The sequence below is a fragment of the Syngnathoides biaculeatus genome, chromosome 8 (assembly GCF_019802595.1).
Source record: "Syngnathoides biaculeatus isolate LvHL_M chromosome 8, ASM1980259v1, whole genome shotgun sequence".
In the NCBI taxonomy this organism is placed as follows: domain Eukaryota; kingdom Metazoa; phylum Chordata; class Actinopteri; order Syngnathiformes; family Syngnathidae; genus Syngnathoides; species Syngnathoides biaculeatus.
The window spans coordinates 8,465,315-8,485,483 of record NC_084647.1 but is presented as its reverse complement, the minus strand read 5'-3'; the positions used below and the strand labels follow the sequence as shown (position 1 = coordinate 8,485,483).

The 20,169-nt window shown below is 45.9% G+C and overlaps 1 protein-coding gene across 1 annotated transcript; it reads left to right on the top strand.

The window, feature by feature from the left end:
- The first annotated feature begins 162 nt into the window (after positions 1-162).
- tlcd2 (TLC domain containing 2) lies at positions 163-19,175 on the top strand. The gene is made up of 4 exons (XM_061828151.1): positions 163-1,485; positions 1,589-1,671; positions 4,939-5,021; positions 18,429-19,175. Exons 1-4 carry the CDS (start codon positions 1,307-1,309, stop codon positions 18,807-18,809), a joined length of 726 nt encoding a protein of 241 aa, XP_061684135.1. The 5' UTR covers positions 163-1,306; the 3' UTR covers positions 18,810-19,175.
- Positions 19,176-20,169: the final 994 nt, after the last annotated feature.

Below are 20,169 nucleotides of genomic sequence, written 5' to 3'. Positions count from 1 at the left end.
CAACTCGACACATCGCAAACGTACTTTAGTTACATCTGTTAGTTAGTTTGTTTCAAATGAACAAAATGTCTATCCATTTTCTAAAATAAAATGGATGTTTTGGCACAATAATGGTTGGGAAATGCTGCTTTAATCCAGGATGTTCACCATTGACATTTTTAAGACGGAGTGTTGTTGTACTTATTGTGTAATGCGAGCCTTGTGACATAAAATACATTTGTCTGAAAAACAGAAAATAAATTTGCCCGAAAAACAGACAAAAACAGGCCGAAAAATAGAGGGAAAAATATTAGCCCGAAAAACAGAAACTACATTTGCCCGAAAAACAGGAAAAAATTGCCTGAAAAACGGAGGGAAAAATATTAGCCTGAAAAACAAAAAATAAATTTCCCCGAAAAACAGAGGGAAAAATATTAGCCCGAAAACCAGAAAATACATTTGCCTGAAAAACAGAAAACACATTTTCTCTAAAAACAGAAAAAAAATAGCCCGAAAAAAAAAGAAAATACATTTAGCCGAAAAACAGGAAATAAATTTGCCCAAAAAACAGGAAAAATTGCCCAAAAAACAGAGGGAAAAATATTAGCCGGAAAAACAGAATATACATTTGCGCGAAAAACGGAAACAATAGCCCGAAAAAAGAGGGAGAAATATTAGCCGGAAAAACAGAAAATACATTTGCTGGAAAAACAGAAAATCAATTTGCCCAAAAAACAGCAATAGGCTTCCGTAGTTTTGCAGTCTGTTGGACTCAGCGCCGTTGGTGGATTTTCCGGAGGTACCCGAACGCCGCAAGGGGCGCGCTGGTCGTCGGCCGCGCCCCCCTCGTAGTAGGGCGGGGAAGAAGCCGCCCGTTTGGTTTCGCTCGCTTTCAAAAAGTTACACAAGCGAGGGCGAGATTTTGACAACAGGGGGCCTGTTTCGCAAGCGCTGACAAGCCGTCACGCCTTTGTCGTTCCATTCACCTCGAGCGTGGGATCTTTCCCACCTCAACGTCGTCGCGCCCCGCCGACCTCAGTGGCCACGTTTTCCGCTTGCGGATCGAAAGAGCAACCGATCAAAACAAACAAGCAAGCAAGCAAGCAAACCGACCGACAGACGCCTTTTTTTTGGGGGGGGGGGGGGGGGTTGGTGGGGCGAGATTTCACGATCGTCGACTCCGCGGGAATGTGATTTTTGTGGAGGTTCCGCGACAAAAGCAAACAGGTCGCCGCCGCGGCCGCCGTCAAGTGGGATCACATCGGACCGCGATCCTTCCTTCCTTCCTTCCTTCGTTCGCCGACTGAGAGGGTTTTGGGGGGGTACCATGGAGCCGAGCGCCGTCCTTCTCACCACCGGAGGATCCTACGGACTCTTCCGATGCATCAACGCCGGGGTGGGCAGCTTGCCCGTGCCGGAAAGCGCCCGCAAGAACGCGATCAAATGGAGAAACATCTCCACGTCCTTCACGCACAGCCTCGTCACCGCCATTTGGGCCGTGCTTTGGTAAGGGGTCGTTTCGCGCTCGCTTTCGAAGAAATGTAACTCATTTAATTGCAACCCAACAACAACAACAACATCTCTTGACTCCACTTTGTACGTTTCCCAGCTTTTTCCTGCAACCGGAGATGGCCGAAGACCTGATCGAGACGCATTCGGTGTTTTCTCACGCCCTGGTGTCTTTTTCCATCGGTGAGTATCGAACGTACCTGAGCCGATTCCAAACCGCGTGCCGGCCGGGGAGGTGTTGATGGAATTCCACCCCTGGGTGCGCCCTCACTGTTTAGTCGTCTCCGCGTTGCCATGGCAACCGGGGAAACGTGTAAAAGTGGACGCTTAGTACACGTCAAAAACCCCCCCCCAAAAAAACCCGTTTTTCTGGAACTAAATGTAAGATGGGCGGCACGGTGGAGCAGTTGGCCTTTTGAGGTCCCGGGTTCAATCCCGTTTGCGTTTTTCTCTATAGTAAACACAAAACACACATAGCCAAAATCAATTTTACTGCAATTAAAAGTGGCGGCACAGCCTGACACTTCTGAGGTCCCAGGTTCGATCCCCGACCCGCCTGTGTGGAGTTTGCGTGTTCTCCCCGTGCCTCCCTAGTAAACATGAAACACGCACTTTCCTGGAATTAAAATGAAAGACGGGCGACGCGGTCGCTCAGCTGGTAAAGCGTTGGCCTCACAGTTCTGAGGTCCCGGGTTCGATCCCCACCCGCTTGTGTGGAGTTTGCGTTTTCTCCCACATCCCCAAAACACGCAACATTAATTGGACACTTTAAATTGCCCCGAGGTGTGATTGTGACTGCGACTGTTTGTCTCCGTGTGCCCTGCGATTGGCTGGCGACCAGCTCAGGGTGGACCCCGCCTCTTGCCCGTCGACACCTGGGATAGGCTGCGGCACTCCCCGTGACCCTTGTGAGGATAAGCGGATGGATGGATGGCGTATTAGCAATTAGCTCCTCTGCCTCACGGTTCTGAGGATGTCGGGCTTCCCGTGAGGAGTTATTTTTGTTTTTTGGGCTTCCTCCTCCTCCCACATCCACGTCAGGTTCACCTAGGACTAATTTCTAGCCAAATATTAGTTGGGATAGGAGGCTCCGGGTTACCCGTGACCCTAATGAGGATAAGCCGTATGTAGTTATTTATGGAAATACGCAGTGAAAACCTCGATTGAACGGATTAATGATTGTGCATCGTTTATTAAATCAGATTGTCTGATAAATTGGAGCACATTTTCAGGGGTCCTAAAACCACCAGTAGACGACAAAATGATTGTAAATAAATTCCCAGATGACTTCAGCACAGCAGCTGCTTCCACCTTGGATACGCTGGACGCTTTCTGGGAAAGTCTGGAGTTGTTTTTTTTTTTTTTTTTATGTTTTAAGAAATAACAACGTGTCAAAAGTGAGCCCGCGTGCCGCCGCGCAGGCAGTCTTAAAATAGCAGCTGTTCCTATTTTTGTTGCCAAAGTTAATCCTTCCACCGTTTAAGGGTTGCCAAAACACTTAGCCGAATTGGCCACGGGCCACACGGTGTTTGGACTCCCCCAAGAATTCCCGGGATGCAGAACATTCTTTCCAGAAGCCCGGCGCAGCAGAGCGCGCCGTCGTCTCGGTGCCTCAATGGGGCGCATTATGAGGGCTCCGCGGCGCCGAACGTCACGGCCGACTCGCTTTTGTGATGTCATAAGGCCCAGAACAATGCGAGAAAGTCGCCGGTTTGTCCCCGCTGGAAAATTGAGGCCTCCGTCAACAGCTGTGGTGCGATTCTCAGGTTTTGCTCGAAAGACGTCGGCCTCACGAGGGTATCGCCCCCCCCCCCCCCCCCACTACGGCGTTTCATCAATAGTTCACAGCTTGGTGAATGGAGACCTTGTTTAGGGTCCCCGCCGCAAATCCGGTTTTGCGTCTGCATTGAATGTGTGCGGGTGTGCCGCGAGCGTCGATCATTGCGTGAAACCAAACGCAGACGTGGACAAATTGTCGTTTCATTCTGTCACATTTGCACTTGGCAGTCGCAGAAAACGTTTGTTTTACTTTGCTAGTTCCTGACCGTATCCTTGTAACTGTACCAGATAAATAATTGATGATGATGATCAAAATTGATGACGCGTCAAAGGTAGTCCATCAGAAGAGGTTCACTCGAAATAGTTAAGAATCCTGCAAGATCTTGAGAGGAAAAAGGTTCCGTCAAGTCAGTGGAAACTGTCTGACTTGTGCAGTGATGATGATGATGATGGTCATAAGCGTTACAGTATTCTGGCGTCAGCAACACTGAAGCAACTTTCTAATTTTCCGTTGGTGGTACTTTGCAGACATATGGCAAAGTGATTGGACGATTTCATTTCCGTGCCGTACGGAATTAGCCCAATATTTTGATTAGCGATTGTTGTTATTCGTATTTGCTGTAATGGAGAAAACGCATGCATGACGATGAATTTCTGGGTTTGATTCTCGGGTCTGGATTTTCAGTATGGATTCTCTCTCTCTTTCTCTCTCGTTTTTTTTTTTTTTTTTTTCCTGGGCACTCTGACTTCTGCCCACGTTCCAAAAACATGGATGTTAGCTTCATAGAAGACAATTAATAATTAAAATTTATATAAATTAGTACATTAAAATATGTAATAAAAATAATTGAATAAATGATCCTTATTAAAAAAAACAAAAACGAGCATTTTTTTTTCTGGGTGGATGTTGGAACGGATTAGTGGCATTTCCATTCATTTTAGTGGGGAAAGATGATTTGAGATCACGATGTTTTGCATTATGAGTGCGGTCACAGAACAAAATAAACTCAGCGGACTGCTGGACAACGCGGTTTAAGATAAGGAAAATTAAAATATGACAGCATCTGTAGTACCTCAAAAAATAATCAATGAATCGATTGGTAATCTTCTCTCGCTAATGTTCGAAGTTGTTTAGTTAACTCAAGTTTGACAATATTTGACATAAAAGGGAAAGTATTGTCAATAAATTGTAAAAATTCCGTTTTTGCTTTTTGATGTCGGTAGTTTGTTTTGTGTCGACAAATTCCGTGTGTGTTTGACATATTTGGCCGATAAAGATGATCGGAATTGTACTCGTAAGTACCATTGTCCGGTGTGCTTTGACGTACAGAATATACTACTGACGCTTTCTTATGAAAAGGTAGCAGCCATCAATCAGTTTTTGCGTCCAATTCCCAATTGACGGCGGCCTCAGCAAAGCGCCACACTCACTCGGTCCTCCTCATTGCATTATTTTTACAGCATTGTGAAAATTCGTCGCCATGGATACGGCTGGGGGCGGTCCGTGGGTATGAATAGCGCCGCTCTCGAAGACGCATCTTGGTTGCCGTCGCGGTTGTCATGGAAGCAGCCCCCCCTGCGGCGGCTGTTGCGATTCGGTCGACGAGTGAAGTGGCAAAAAAAAAAACTCTCACGGCGTTGACGTTGGCTTGATGTTTTCTGTCCCAACAGGTTACTTCATCTACGACCTGTGCGACATGGTGAAGAACCAGAAGTTAAGTCAGTGCTGGGAGCTCGCCTTGCACCACATCGTAGTAAGTCTTCAAACACAATAAGCTCTTAAGCTCGCGCGAAAAGGTCAACTTGAGGTTTGGACGTTGCCAATCTGGCGCTACACCGCAGTACCATACCTCCTGTTCAGCCTGTATATGCATACCACCCTTGGGTCCATTTTTTTTTTTTTTTTTTTTTAGCACTTTTCATAGCTATGCGTATGACACACAGTTTCCCTGTTTCGCAGCGTCTCGGGATGACGACAGTTCAATTGAGGTTATTGTCCCACCATCTAAAGCAGAAAAATAACTGGACGAGCCAGAATTTTCTTGAACTAAGCCGCAATAAAACTGACGTAATTGTTTTTGGCAATAAAGAAAAGAGGATTGGTTTTAGTAAATATCTGGACTTTAGAGAGCAGAGACAAAGTCCGAAACGTTGGTGTTCTGATCATTTCTCACCTGACTCTCGACCGTCATATCAAATCGATGACTAAATCGGCCTTTTATCATCTAAAGAAGACATTTGAAGTGAAGTCTCGCGTGTGTCCATGCTTTTATCTCAAGCAGACTCGACGATTGTAATGGTCTTCTGAACTGGGCCCCCCCCCCCCCAAAAAAAAGAACATTAAGCAGCTGCAGTTCGGCTTCTGACCAGAACAAAGCGGTCAGAGCGTCGAACTCCGATCCTCAAGTCCTTGCGCTGGCTTCCAGTCAGCTGTAAAATCCATTTTGAAGTTGTGCTACTGGTGTACGAAGCACGAAACGGTTTAGGTGGCGACTACGTGAAGGCCCCGGTCGAGCTCTGAGATCGAGAGACTCGGGTTAAAATAGTGGAGGGCAGAGTCCGAAGCAAACGTGGCCGAGCGGCATTTAGTTATGACGCTGCACGCAAATGGAAAAAGTGGGAATGTTTTCAAATCCGCGTTGTAAACTCTTCATTTTTAGAATATTTCCACTTTTCAATGATATTTCTTGCACTCTGCGCTGTTTTGATTTGTACGTTTCTTTTCTTTTTTTTTTTTTTTTGGCTCATTTGATTTTTTTTTTTTTTAACGTTTCATTTCTTTGCATTCAAATGCTTTTAATCACAAACAGCACAACGACGGGTTACCTTGTGTATGAAACGCGCTACGCAAATAAATGCGCTTTGCTCTCGATTAAAAAGCGTAGAAATAGTCGTACCGACGCCGCAGCACACGAGCAAGAAGTGCAGACGAGGAGATGACGGAGAAAAAAAAAATTACCCGTTTTTCTTGTCTTATTAGAAGGAACAAGTAGTGACGCGACAATCATTGCGAAACTTGACACCCCCCCCCCCCCTCCCCACATTAAACTGTCACTTGTCTACACAAACACGTTGGATCATCTCATTATTGTCGTGCGCGCCAGAGAACGCAAAATGGGAAATTGAAAGTGAAAATGACCTCACATGACTCGTTGGGAATAAAGTGAGAATTATAACTTTGGGTTGATGTTTCCCTTCAATTTGGACTTGCGGGGCTAATAGAAAAAGTCGTTTTTCACCAAAGTACTTTGATCTGCGCAGTTTGAAAAGTCTTCTTGTACCTCAAAACTATCAAAACGTGATTCGTTTAGGTTGCAATATGAACAAGAATATTAATAAGCTCGGGGCAGCACGGTGGATCAGCTGCTAAGGCGTTGGCCCGGGTTCAATTCCGGACACGCCTGTGTGGAGTTTGCATGTTCTCCCCGTGCCTGCAAGTGTGGCTTTTCTCCGGGTGGGCACTCCGCTTTCCTCCCACATCCCAAAAACACGCGACATTCATTGGACACTCGAAATTGTCCCAAGGTGTGATCGCGAGTGCGTCTGTTGTCTGGCTCTATGCGACCGGTTCCGGGTGTACCCCGCCTCCCGCCCCCCGTGGGGATAAGCGGCAAATAAAATGGATGGATGAATAAACTCGGCACGTTAACCACTTGAAAGTTTTGACGGTCCCATCTTTGCTTTCTATGTTCTCCTGGGCTTGGTTACTCGATGCAAATGTAGAGAAGCTCGAGAGAAAATGAACGTTTTGACTTTTCGATTCCAGTTTTGAAGAGAAATACTATGAGAACCGCGAACCTTTGCAACAAGGACGCGTCGATGGCCTTGAGTAGCTTTCGGAAAGACTGGCGGTCGCCGGCCTCAGCGTTGGCGTAAAAAGCCGACTGCCTCTTCCAGTTCTTCCCTTCCGTTCCCGCGAGGCCGCGAACGGAGGGAGGCTTTGGCCGCCGTGCCAGCTGGCTTCAGATTGTCACCAGGGCCAACGTGGTCTCCCTTTCCATCCCGCCGTGAATGCTTTCTCCCGCTTTTCTTTCCTTTCGCTCGCTCGAACTTTGCCGCTTTGTTTTGCGCAGCCTTTCCTCACAACTGCGGTGATGCAATGGCAGAATAAACAGCAAGACTGGGATCACCGAGCCCGGGGATCTTTGGTCGCGTTAGGTTTGGAGTGGGCTCTGGGAAGATGCTTTGTGGATTCTTGTTGGGGTTTTTGTTTTTTCCAAGCTCGAAGACGTCGCCACGTTATCGCTGAATATTGGATGAATGCCGCACAATCCGCCCCAGTTGTAAAATGTTGAATGGGGACGATAGTGACGCTCACTATCTTTGCTCACACAAAGCAACTGTTTTGAAATAGGTACCGTAATTCCCGGACTACAGAGCGCACCTGGTTATAAGCCTCAAGCAGTACGTTTGCTAATGCTAATGCTAACGCTAGCACCGCGTGCCACGCTAATGCTAGCAGGGCCGGTTGAAAAAAAAAAAAAACAACAACATACCAGTAAAAATCACAGAGACACAGCAGTAACGCGCTAGCGCAGCGCTAACAGGCCGGACCGGTAAAAGTCACCTCCTTGGCACATATATTCCACCAGTCTCACCTTTACCTTTTCGGCTTGAGTGCACAAATTAGCAGCATCGCGGCTTAAACCGCCGTTTATAGGCCGGAAATGACGGTATTTGCGCAATGCGATGCGGGTTTAAATGAACGACTGCACATCATTTTTTCCGTCCTTTTGTGTTTGTGGTTAATTCCTGTTGTTTTGAAGCTGTGATGTGAACCCTATTTAAAAATAAATACGCCCGTGGAATCTTTCTTTCCCGTTCCTTTGAGTGGAGGAGTGGGGGTGGTTCCAAACCACGGCCGCCCCGAATGAAATTCCGCCACGCCGCCTTTGGGAAACCATGCCTGCTTCATTTAATTTAATTCAATAGAAGTGTAAAAAAAAAAAAAAAAAAAAGCACGCACTTTATGTAGACAGGTCATGACCTCTGTCAATGGCGCGGCAGTATATTTACGGACTTGGCGTTAGGGCAAATCCAATTAGCGACTGGCTTAGACAAACGTGTGTAAAGCTTTTCTAAGTCAGCATAATTTCACATTTTCACATCAACGGTCATCTTTTTATTTTCCCTCTTCGCCATCACATGGACGTTTCCGTGTTGATATTAAACAAAAAAAAAAAAAAACCCAGTAAGCAAGATATGCTGAGGACCTGTACGACGTCACGCTTGTTTTTGTGGGACCTTAGTGGCTTACTTTTATTTGTTTTTTTTTTTAAATATTGACTGCACACAGGGCGGCACGGTGGTTCAGCCGGTAAAGCGTTGGCCTCACAGTTCTGAGGACCCGGGTTCAATCCCGGACCCGCCCGTGTGGAGTTTGCATGTCCTCCCCGTGCCTGCACTCCATTTTCCTCCCACACCCCAAAAACACGCAACATTGATTGGAAACTCAAAATTGCCCCAAGGTGTGATTGTTAGTGTGGCTGTTTGTCTCCAATGTGCCCTGCGATTGGCTGGCGACCAGTTCAGGGTGACAGCTGGGATAGGCTCCGGCACTCCCTGCGACCCTTGTGAGGATAAGCGGCAAAGGAAAATGGACGGATGATTGGTTGAACGCAAACCCAACTGTATTGAGTGCTGGGAGGTTGGATTTTGGAAGTTCTACTCCATTTTCTTTTCGAGTCCTCGGCGTTCACTATTGCAGTACATTACAAAATGGCGCCTAAGTGAGCGGTCGCCTCGGTAATGAGCTCTCTAGTACAATCTACGTTGCTGTGCAATTGACTGGCGACCAGTCCAGGGCGCGCGACGCCCCGGACGGGCTCCAAAACGAGATAGACGGCGATTTGGGCGAGGCCGCAAGCCACCGATGGAACATTCAAACACCCCAAATGTCAGCCCAAACAAACGTTTGTGGGACCTCATGGGGGAAGAAATGGAAAAACCCCAAAACCCCAAAACCCCACTTCCCTTGCCCGACACCGTAGGTCATCTTTTGCTGTCTTGTGGATGTGAATTGTCGTCTCCACGCGAGCGGTTTTTAGCGCGAGTGCACGTGACAAACGTGTGACTTTGTTCCAGTCAGCTGCTCTCTGCCTTTGTTTGAACCTTTGCAAAACATGTTTGCCTCCAGAAATTCAGATCGTCCCGCTTTTATGATCCCAAAATGGCCTTTTCCCGGCGGGGACGGACCCAAAGCCCGGAGCTGCTATTTGGCTCCGTGAGGGCCTCGACGGTACACAAACATTTAGTCGGCGCCCTCTTGTAGCTGTCATTGCAATTAATTCCTACTTTGCTGGATTCCATTTTTTAGTGCTAGCTAGAAAATTCTTCCTTTTGACTTGCAGTTGGATTCGATTGATGCGTAAGCGACGGCCGGAACCAGGATTTAGTCGCCCGTCCGTCCCTTTCAGACAGAACTCCCGCTTAGCCCCCGACATTGACACATGACATTGTAGCCGTGTGCAGTTTTGGGAATTTGTTGCGGTGATGTCGGCAACGATTGCTCTCATCGCAAATGGCTGAAGGAAGTCAGTCTCGGGTGGAAACGTCAAACGCGTTTGTGGATCTGTTATGCCTCCGATGCGATATTTGGAATCTGGAAAATGAGCAGTTTGACTTTTACCTGGTTTTGGACATACTGTACTTCCTCCCCCCGCGGCAACCTCAGACGGGAGGAGACCATGTCTCGGTTTTCCCAGCTTGGAAATGGATCGTCCGAGGGGGAGCCGTCGCTCGAAATACAAAAATAGATTTACTGTCGAATATCAGCGAAATGCATCTGACGCAATCCATTCCAGGACCTTGGTCGAACGCTGGATTCCCCCCGTTGGGATTAATTGAAATTGAATTAGGATTGTATGATTAAAATGATCATTTTGTGAGGAAGCATACTGGTGGGCAATGCTCTCTTCCTTGAGAAATGTAATCACAAGTGTTTCTCACACAATCAAATGTATTTTGTGTCTTGTCTTTTTGCTCTTGAGTCTTTAAAATTATGATTTTTGTTCTTCTTAGGAGCTTGACTTTTAGATGATGGAATGTGGACCTTTTTTGTGTGTGTGTGTGTGTTGTGGGCGTGTTTATCTCTCAGCTGTCTCGTCCCTTTATTGGCGAGCCCCTCGGGCCTAATCTCGTTGATCCATCCGGACAAGAGAAAAGACATCTGGTGTTGCCCCCCCCCCCCCCGTTTCCGAAACAGACACACCCTAACACCCGACCTCCAGCTTCCCGAGTGGCACCCCCTCCACATACTCCAAATTTTAGCCACAGTACCTCCGCCCCCGCCTCTCATGTGGCGACGCGCACACCCCCCCCTTGGCGTAATGGGATTTTCTCTGGCGTTTTCGCAGTCATTGAAGAATTTCATTGACCCGCGGGTCATACCACGATGCAACAACGGCAACATTTGTCGGGAAAATAGTCTTCATCTCGTGAAACCGCAGTCTTGTACTCTTCAGGGAGGGTTTTGCGAGACTGGAGGGAACTGATCAAAATCACGCGCGTACAATACCTGCGGTGATTGTCAAGTCGGTCGGAGTCGGAATACTGTGCAAGTTGTCGGCATCAAGGACAGAACCGAGGGTCCGCGCGTCGGGCTGAGCCTGTGGGACTTGTCGGTCTTTGCGGATCGGTGACATCGCAGCAGAACGTGACACGCGTAGCAAAGGGGCCGGCGACGGGCAAAAGCCGAGCATTCCTCGGCTCAACGACAGTCGACGTACGAGCCGCTCGTGCCGCCGTCTATTCACAAAAGTTCTGTTGACGGGCGAGGTGGGGCAGCCGCGCCTCGTAAATGCAAAGAACCATCGCAAGTTGCGATCACTCAAGTTTGCGTGTCCAATATCTGCTGCGTTGGAGAAGAACATTTCCCCAACAGGAGCGTGACGATGAATCGAAGGCAAATTTGCTGGATTGTGACTTTGAACGGCGGCGGGGGGGGGCAGCTGAGCTGGAGTCGCATGACGGCGGTCACGGCCGCCGTCCTCGAGACCGGCGCTCGTCTTTGGTTTAATCATTAGCCTTTCTCGGAAGAGGCTGCGCGCTGAGCCTTCATTTCTCTCTTGCGCTCCCTCTCAGTCTTCTTCTTCCCTCGAGGAACAAAGTAAAGCTCAGCGGCCGGTCGCCACCGGATGCTTTTAGGGGGTTTTATGACCGTCCATCTTTGGGCTTTCACCGCAGATGTGAAACAACCGTGCGGCCGTTGTGTTCTCCATCAACGGTGACCCGAATTCTGCACGATCGCGTCGTAATTCTACAAGCGCTCGTTTGCAGTTTTTCACAATCCTGTTTTGGCTACGATGCCGGCTCGGGACTGCCGTCTTGTCTTCATCTGACGTGTTGACGCGTCTCGGCAGATTTTGTTTTGAAAAGGCAACCGCGCGCGCGCGCGATATCTTGGAATTTATTTCTGGTCATATTTCAACCAACCATGAGGAAAAGCGTCGTCAAAACAATTCCCCGTTTGCACAAACTGCCCCAAAAAAGAGACGAAATAATCAGCATATGAATCAATTTGATGCGTGCAAGTCACGCGACTTTAGTGGCGTGAGAGCAAAAAGATGAAATTCTGTTGTGCTGTGACGTTTTATTTTGGTTGTGAATTACATTTCTCACACATGCCCGGACGGAACATTTGAATAAAGCCTCCTTCGTAGAGATCATGCATAATACTTTGCATGTGATAATGGTTATCATATCTATCAGAAGAGGATTAGTGAATGTCAGATGTTGACGTTCATGAACAGAGCATCGTCCCAAATGCCCTCATAACCATCTACGGTGGCTATAAAAAGTCTACACACCCTCGCTCAGATCCCACATTTTCATGATGTAACAAAATGATTTCGAATCATTTTCCGCATTTAACCTTACCTGTAACATCCATCCATCAATTTTCTTCACCGCTTATCCTCACAAGGGGCGCGGGGTGTGCCGGAGCCTATCTCAGCTGTCAACGGGCAGGAGGCGGGATACACCCTGAACTGGTCGCCAGCCAGTCGCCGGGCACATCGAGACAAACAAGAGTCGCGCTCGCAATCACAATTTAGAGTGTTCAATTAATGTCGCATGTTTTTGGGATGTGGGAGGAAACCGGAGTGGCCACCCGGAGAAAAGCCACACTTGCAGGCACGGGGAGAACACGCAAACTCCACACAGGCGGGGCCGTGATCGAACCCGGGTCCTCAGAACTGCGAGGCCGACGCTTTCCAGCTGAACCACCGTACTGCCGACCTGTAACATTTTCAGTTTAAAATAAATATATATTTTCTAGAGAGAGGAAAAAAAAACTACGATCATGTGGTTGCACAAGTGTGCACACCCTCTAATAACTGGGGATGTGGCTGTGATCAGAAATGAGCACTTACTGTACATTTCAACTCATGTTAAATTGGAGTCCAGACAAAATTGCCAGAATTCAATGTGGCTCCCATCCCAAATAAAGTTCGGATGCTCTTGTAGTCTTTTCCTGACATTTCACTTTTTTTTTTTGTGCGTCAGCCTGAAGGTTTTGTACGAGTTGTTGGTCATAAGTGGCTCGACCTTGGTGTTGTGCGTTGTGGTTACGGCTAAGAAGGTCAACTTTGTTTTTAACAGCGCATCACATGCGTGTCACATTGTTGTCGTCTCTTGCCTAATAGTCCAGCCCGCTGAAGACAGGAATTGTTTTAGCTTGTACGAAACAGCCGGTACGGAGTAAGCAGCTCCTTCAATGCGGTCGCCTCCCTGAGCAGTTTTCTGCCAGTCTTTTCAGTAGCTTGGAGGGCTTTCCGCTTGTAGGCGATGTCGCTTCCGTAATTGTATATTGAATGCCTTGCAAATTGTTTTGCACGCGACTCCTGACCGATGCCGTTGAGCAGTGACGTCACTCTGATGCCGCGCAAGCTCTTGCGAGCCCTTTCTTGTGCTGTAAGATGTGACCGCAAATGAAAAGCCTACCAAAACATATTTATTAACTTTATTTGAAGTTAATCAGTGGCGGATTTGTGCTGACCCCCATTTAACTGAATTTCAAATGTGGATATGTCTCCACGAGTAATTCTTCGCAGTTGCGTATTTTGTACTTTTTCTCGCTAACTTTCCAGTTGCACAAATTGTAGGTGGATTATTTTTTTTTAATAATTTCTCTTGGTTCCATTTTTTTTTTTTTAAGAAAACTGCCATGTTAGTTCTTTTTAATATCCAGTGTACTTTCAAATGCAGAAACTCCTCCGTATTGGTGGCGTTAAGAATAGCAGAAAAAAAGAAGCCCAAAACAATCAAATATTTGCTTTTTGTAAGTGTGCTGGGTATTTTATGATTTTTCTTTTTCCCTCTCCTTTCTTATCAGTCCCAGGTTTCTCTCCCGCTCTGTCTTATCTTTTCATGCTGAAGGTCACAAACGTTCTTATCTTATCTTGTTGGCGCTGTGACGATTGTTTTGTTGTTTCCTTTGGTTGTTATTCCGTACCGTACCTTCGCCCCACCCCCTTCGGATCACGTCAGCCCGTGTATGAAATTGCTTTTATTGTTTCCTGCTAGAAGTTTGAAACACAAGCCGGTCCTGCAGCCGTGTGTATGTGTGTGTGTGTGTGTGTCGAGAGCGCATTTAATTGAGCCCACGGGGAGAAAATGCCGGTCGAGTGGCTTTGGCTGCAACAGTTCTGGATGCGGTCCAGAAGATCACATTCAACACACTTTGCCTACTTTTACCTTTTTACTTACAGTCATAATCCAAGGGAAAAAAATGACGCGGTGCAATTCTACCACTTCAAATTACATGCACAGTACCAAACGTGATATTTCCATTTTCTGTAGTTCTCATTAGGGCGTGGGTCGGGCAACAATCGAATAATTCCCGAAAGTCAACTTTAAAAATAGGTTGAGAAAATGTTCCCTTCAAAGTTTAGCTGGGAGCCCAAAAAACGTTGCGCGCGGAACAATGTTTGTGCCGCCAAACGGACGTTTATGGCGTTGTTGGGCCATCCAGTGGTAATCTTTGCCAAAAACAGCAAAGAAGCTACTGCAAATGATTTTTAAGACTCTGTCAAATTTGTAACGTACACATAACACCATAAGTACAAGTCATCTGAATGCTCATTCATAGTTTTTTTTTTATTTTTTTGGTTCAAAAATGGTCAGCGCTAGCATGCTAAGGCTAATAGCGCATTCTAGCTATTTAGCATTTTTCTGTCTCAAATTCTCTGCACCAACAAGGATTGAATGAATGAGAATGAAATGCAAGTTATTATTATTTTAAATAGCGGAGGGGGTGATGATTAATCAGCCAAAAAGACGAGGAGACTGAATTTTTTTGGAGTCAAATCTAACAGCAGTTTTAAACCCATGTTTGGGTCCAGAATCCAAAATCTCAGTTTTTCAAATATAGATTTCCATTTTCTTAAAAAATGCAAAAAACCCAGCACTTAACAGATAGCGTAGGTTCTTATTTTATATTTTATATTGAGATGCAATGAAATCCGAAAGAAAGCGGCATGAATGCAACGCTTCTTTCACGCTATTCTGGTTGCTTCAAAGGATATGACACAAATCCTCTTAAGTCCTGTCTGCAGATATTGATATTACTGACCTATTGGGAGCTGCACAAAAAAAGTTGCCACGTCGCTTCACACGAGTCCAATCGCAATCAGCTGGCACGCCTGATCGGTGCAATTTTGTTTATGGAGAGGCTTGAAAAATGAAGTGAAAAGAGAAAATGAATGATTGCAATTTTGGAATCAGCAGAAAAATAATGATTGCAATTTTGGAATCAACTTGTCAGTTGCAGTTTTCATCAGCATAAAAATCTTGACTCAACTGATTTCTTTCCCCCCAAATTGTAATCAGTATTCTAAAAAAAGTCCCCCCAACCCCCCACCCCCCCCCCCCTTTAAGTGTGAGAGGCGGGAAATGCCTTCTTCGACTGGTGGGCAGCCAATCACAGTGACGACGTGTATTACGATATGTGATTGCGTATCGCAAACTCGAATCCAGCTCAACTTGTTTTTCTGCTGCTTTTTTGGGTTGTGAGAAATGAGGGAGCTGGACCGGGTGGGTTTGCTGGACCGGCTGCACCTCCCACTTCCACAGCTGCCTCCCCCCCCCCCCACCCCACCTCTGGACTCTGATTTGTCCTCGCAGTGGCGCCACGCGACACGTGCTACGAGGTTGCAGCCGATGCTCGTGTGTTTCCAAATGTCCGACAGTTTCCAGGAGTGATTTGGGAATTCCCGGTATTCCCCTTCGGTCGGCCCAGCCAGCAGCAGAGGAATACAAATTGCTCCGCGTCTCCACAGACAACTTGGGCTTCCATTTTTCCCTCGCTATTTGCGCATTTCTGCATTCTGTGATGCATTGTTTTGAGTCACCCTTCGATTGCCCGACGCCCGTGTTAGCTGCTTGTCTACTCCCGAGATGAGTGAGAGGGAAGACGTGCGCAAACATCCATATCGGCAAAACTTCCAAGCATAACCGTCGCGAAGCCACAAATATTCCATTTGATTATTCTCCTTTCTTCACCAAAATAATGTTTTCAAGGTTGTAGCTACAGTCTATTTTATTTTCTGTCATTGTTTTGTATTCTAATAAGCATTGATTAGTCTTTATCGTACACACACGCAGACAAACATCCCATTTATTGATTGATTTTTACCGTTGCCTCAGATGGAAATAAATCTTCGCCATCATAACAAGCAATGTTTTGCATGGGCATTTGTCACAAGTGGAAAATAACTTAAGAGCCTTAGTCAATCATAAAAACAATAACTTTCATAAGCCGGTTTCAGTTTTCGTGTTGGGCCTGGTCCTCCCTTACGACAAAATAAAAGCCACGTTGATCTCATCCATTGACGATCTGAGCTGAGCGACTTTGCGTGACGTCACGATAACGTTTTCGTAAAAATGTTGCTCTTTTTTTTTTTGTTGTTTTGTTTTGTTTTCAGACAAATCAGATCACCGCTGACCTTTTTTGTCTCGACGGCTTCTTCGCATTGAAATTCTGGTTTTGTTGACCGACTAGAGTCAAAGAGATTCGTAAAATCCGACACGCTTGTTCCAACCAACCTACTTGCGGGGTCCTCGTTTTGGCCTCGCCGTATTTGTCCGAGGGCTCGGATTTGGACTCCTCTCGCAAGGTTTTCCACGCGGAACGGAAAATGCTTGCCCAAGTTACTCGTGCTGCATGTGCAATACAGAACTTCCTGTCGCGGGAGGCGAAAGCAAAGCCGGACACGCGCCGGTGGCCTCCGATGCTTTTGTTCTAAAACGGCCGTCTCATCATTGCGCCGTGAACGGGCACGTGGCGCTCTTTACACTTTGGCTCTGACCCCTTCTGGGCCCCGCTATTGTTATCTAGTCCAGAGAGTCAAAGGTTTAGACTTGTCCTGGTAATTTCAGAAATGAGGTTACGCCTCCTTATCTGTTAATTACGTGAGTCATCATTTTTTTATAATGCTTATATGTATTTGTGGGCCACCAGGAATTTGCTGTCAGTGTTTTTGTTTTTTTTCTTACGCATGGACAAGACAATCAAAATAAACTGCTCGTCGTGGAGCAGGCACAATGTACGTGGTACAAAGTACGAGCACTCTCTGTAGGAGTGGCCTACTCGCCAGTACTCCGTCATAACGTCGCCTCTACCGCAGGGCTGTCAAACTCATTTTTTGTCACGGGCCACGTTTTACTTTTCAGAGGGCCGTTATGACTGTGAAACCATCAAAATCGTTAACTGCCTCATCGTATTTACACATGAAATTTATGAACTAGTTTTGGAATCAGAATTCAACGGTAATGGGTTTTTCCAACCGTTGTTGTTTGGTAACACAAAAATGATTGTCACAGCTCAACGTTATCATTTATGACGTGACAATTTGAAATTTTACGACAGTTTTTAACAAAAAAATTATGGAAGTTGATAACCATAATTTGCCTCCACGGCCCACATAAACTCATGCGGCGGGCCGGATCCGCCCCCCCGGGCCTTGACTTTGACACCTCTGCTCTAGACTTTCCAGACTTCATTCGGATGACTCAAACTTTTTCGACTCAGTATCTGATCCTTATCAAATGTAAAATGCACATAGGACAAATGAGCAAACGCGTGCCGACGACGGAATCTAGTGACACCCAAAAGTTGCCATGAGTGACTTTTTGCTGACCCGGTCCCACGACGCCAAGTTGTCACGCTGTTCGCTTGCATCACTTTTTGAATTTCAAGTGCTGTTTGTTTGCGCGAGTGGGTCGGCTCGAACGTCGGAGGATTCGGGTCGGAATAGCTTCAATTTATGTCACATGTCATCAAGGCCCATTTGTCACATTGCTTGCTTTTTCTCTGCTGCCACCTTGTGGGCATTTCATGTTAGTTGTTATTCAACAGGATTTCATAAGAACTGCTTTGGAGAGGTGTGTTGATTTTTATTTTTTTTACCCCCCCCTAAATCCTGCCACTGCTCATGTCTTGAGTATTATTCAGTGCCTTTATGCACGGATATACCTCAATAAATTAGAATTAGAAAACATTTCTATAATTCAATTAAAAAAAAAAACCCTCATAGATTCACTACAAAGAGTAAATTAGTTTGTGTTTATTTTAATGATTTTAGCTTGCAGCTGACAAAAATCCACGTTTTCAGTAATGTTCTGTAAATCAGAATGTCGCGTTAGAAACCGCCACAATAATTTTAATATGGAAATGAGTTTGGAATTGGAATTCTGAAAAGTATTTTCTTGTGTTGAATATGTGGAATCTATGAATTTAACAGTGGTGAACTACAGTCTATGATGCCAGAGTATTCTAATTTTATTATTGCTTCCGGTTTCTTCATCAAATCTATTTTTTTCGATATGCAGCATGTCCATTTGTGAAATATGGTATCCATAAAATAGTTTAATTCTTCACATTCTATTTCATTATAACTGTATCGGTATTCTTCTTACAAAGTAAAATACTGTGGCGTGCTATTTTTTCCTATTAAAAGACATTTTAGAAATATTTTTTTTCCCCGGGGTTGCGCTGGAACGGATTAACGGCATTTTGATGCATTTCAATGGGGAAAGACGATTTGTGGTGTTCCAAGCATGATCATGGAAGACGTATGAATGTCGCTGTATTATTGTCTATTTTTTTTTTTTTTTTTTTTTGCCACCTTAACGTGTTTCCTTGCTGTGCCTCCTCCGCGTAGGTGATCACATGTTTCGGGCTTTCTGTGCTGACGTACCGCTACGTGGGTTTCGCCGTGGTGGCGCTGTTGGTGGAGATCAACTCGGTGTTCCTCCACCTGAGGCAGATCCTGCGGCTGGCCAACCGGGCCGCCGGCACCGTCTACCGGGTCAACAGCATGATCAACCTGGGCACCTACGTGGTGTTCCGCATCAACACCCTGGCCTGGATGACCCGCTGGCTGGTGCTGAACAGGGACAAGGTGCCCCTGGCGGCCTACACGCTGGGCAGCGTCGGCTTGGCCATCATGACGGTCATGAACATCATCCTGTTTTACCGCCTGCTCAGGAGCGACTTCCTGACCAGCAGCACCCGAGAGCCCAAGAAAGACAAGGAAACCTAGAATCCACTTGGACACCGCGCTACATCTGGTACATCGGTTTCCGCTTTTGTTCTTGTTGCTCGAGCTCACTAACAGCTGCATTTGTCTTCTTTTTTTTTTTTTTTTTACATACTAACGCTTACACCGTTGCCTCACTGCACGGCGCCCGGCAGGGCGTTCCGAAATGTAGCTGATGGTGAGCAAAGCTCACAGGCGTCTCTTGATGGCGTTCATGTACGTCGCGGCTTTGGGTTCCATCACCGCTGAGCGAACCAATCGGGCAAATTTTATTTAAATCCCGTCACGCAAAGGTGATGATGCATTTTTTTTTTTTTTTTTTGTGAGATTAACTTCGAGCCAGCTACTACCTCAGAAAGCTTTCAGTACTCATCTGCCTCTTTCATTGAGCATCGTTAACCATTAGCCAAATGTGGCGCGAGCGATCCACGTCAAATAATAACAATCGTCTTCCCATTCGTGAATTTATTTGTAAATGAAAAAAATAAGTAGCATTATTCCCAGTAAAGATCTCAAATGTCACCACTTTTGTGAGCACACGAGAAATCTGTGAAACAGTATCATAAACTAAGCATTTCTGGATGTACATATTTTGCAGTGTTGCTGCAGTTGTCAGGCTGATGGGAACTGCTATTCTTATAATGGCCTCTAGAGGGCAGTACACACCGGAACTGTCCGATTCGTCCATGAAAATACACAAAGCATAACAAATTACAGGCGACTCAATCATTATCATTGATCAACGTCACTGTTTGTAATCAATTGGTTTCTTCAGTTCCGTCTCATCCAAATGCATTTTTTTTTTTGTATGTTGCCAAATTACTAATTTCAAATCAACCGCTTTTTTGGGGGGTTTTATTGCCATCCTCCACATGACAGACTGCAAATCACTTGTAAATTGCAACATGGTTGTTGGATTTCAGTCATGATAGGTGGTCAGGCACAGCAGAGGCTCAAATATTTGAATAATAAGATTAAAAAAAAAATGTATGTCTCCTTTAACGAGATACAAAGTGTGTGCAGACGTGTGCTCGTATCCCTTTTAGTGCTAGATGCCTTTTTGTGACTTTAATGTTGGAATCAAAACATATGAGATCTATGAATATCGTCCCCCCCCCCCCCTCCGCACCGCTATTTGCAGGAGAAAAGTTTGAAAATGTGTCTATTACCCCTTCGATGCATTTAATTGTGTATATGGCACAAGATGGCAGCAAAGCACTTAAAACAGGATTATCAAGCGTCAACATATGCAAGATTGTACAGCGTCAGGAACCCACGATACATAACTTTCAGAAGTTAAATTCTTCAACGCAAACCGCCTTGGCGACCGGCTCATCAATTGTATAACCATCCGTCATTTTAT

Bases quoted from the DNA above. Each gene is read 5' to 3' on its own strand.
- tlcd2 (XM_061828151.1), top strand. From the start codon at position 1,307: ATGGAGCCGAGCGCCGTCCTTCTCACCACCGGAGGATCCTACGGACTC. The intron at 1,672-4,938 runs GTGAGTATCGAA...CTGTCCCAACAG, and splicing joins CCTGGTGTCTTTTTCCATCG to GTTACTTCATCTACGACCTG. The intron at 5,022-18,428 runs GTAAGTCTTCAA...TCCTCCGCGTAG, and splicing joins TCGCCTTGCACCACATCGTA to GTGATCACATGTTTCGGGCT.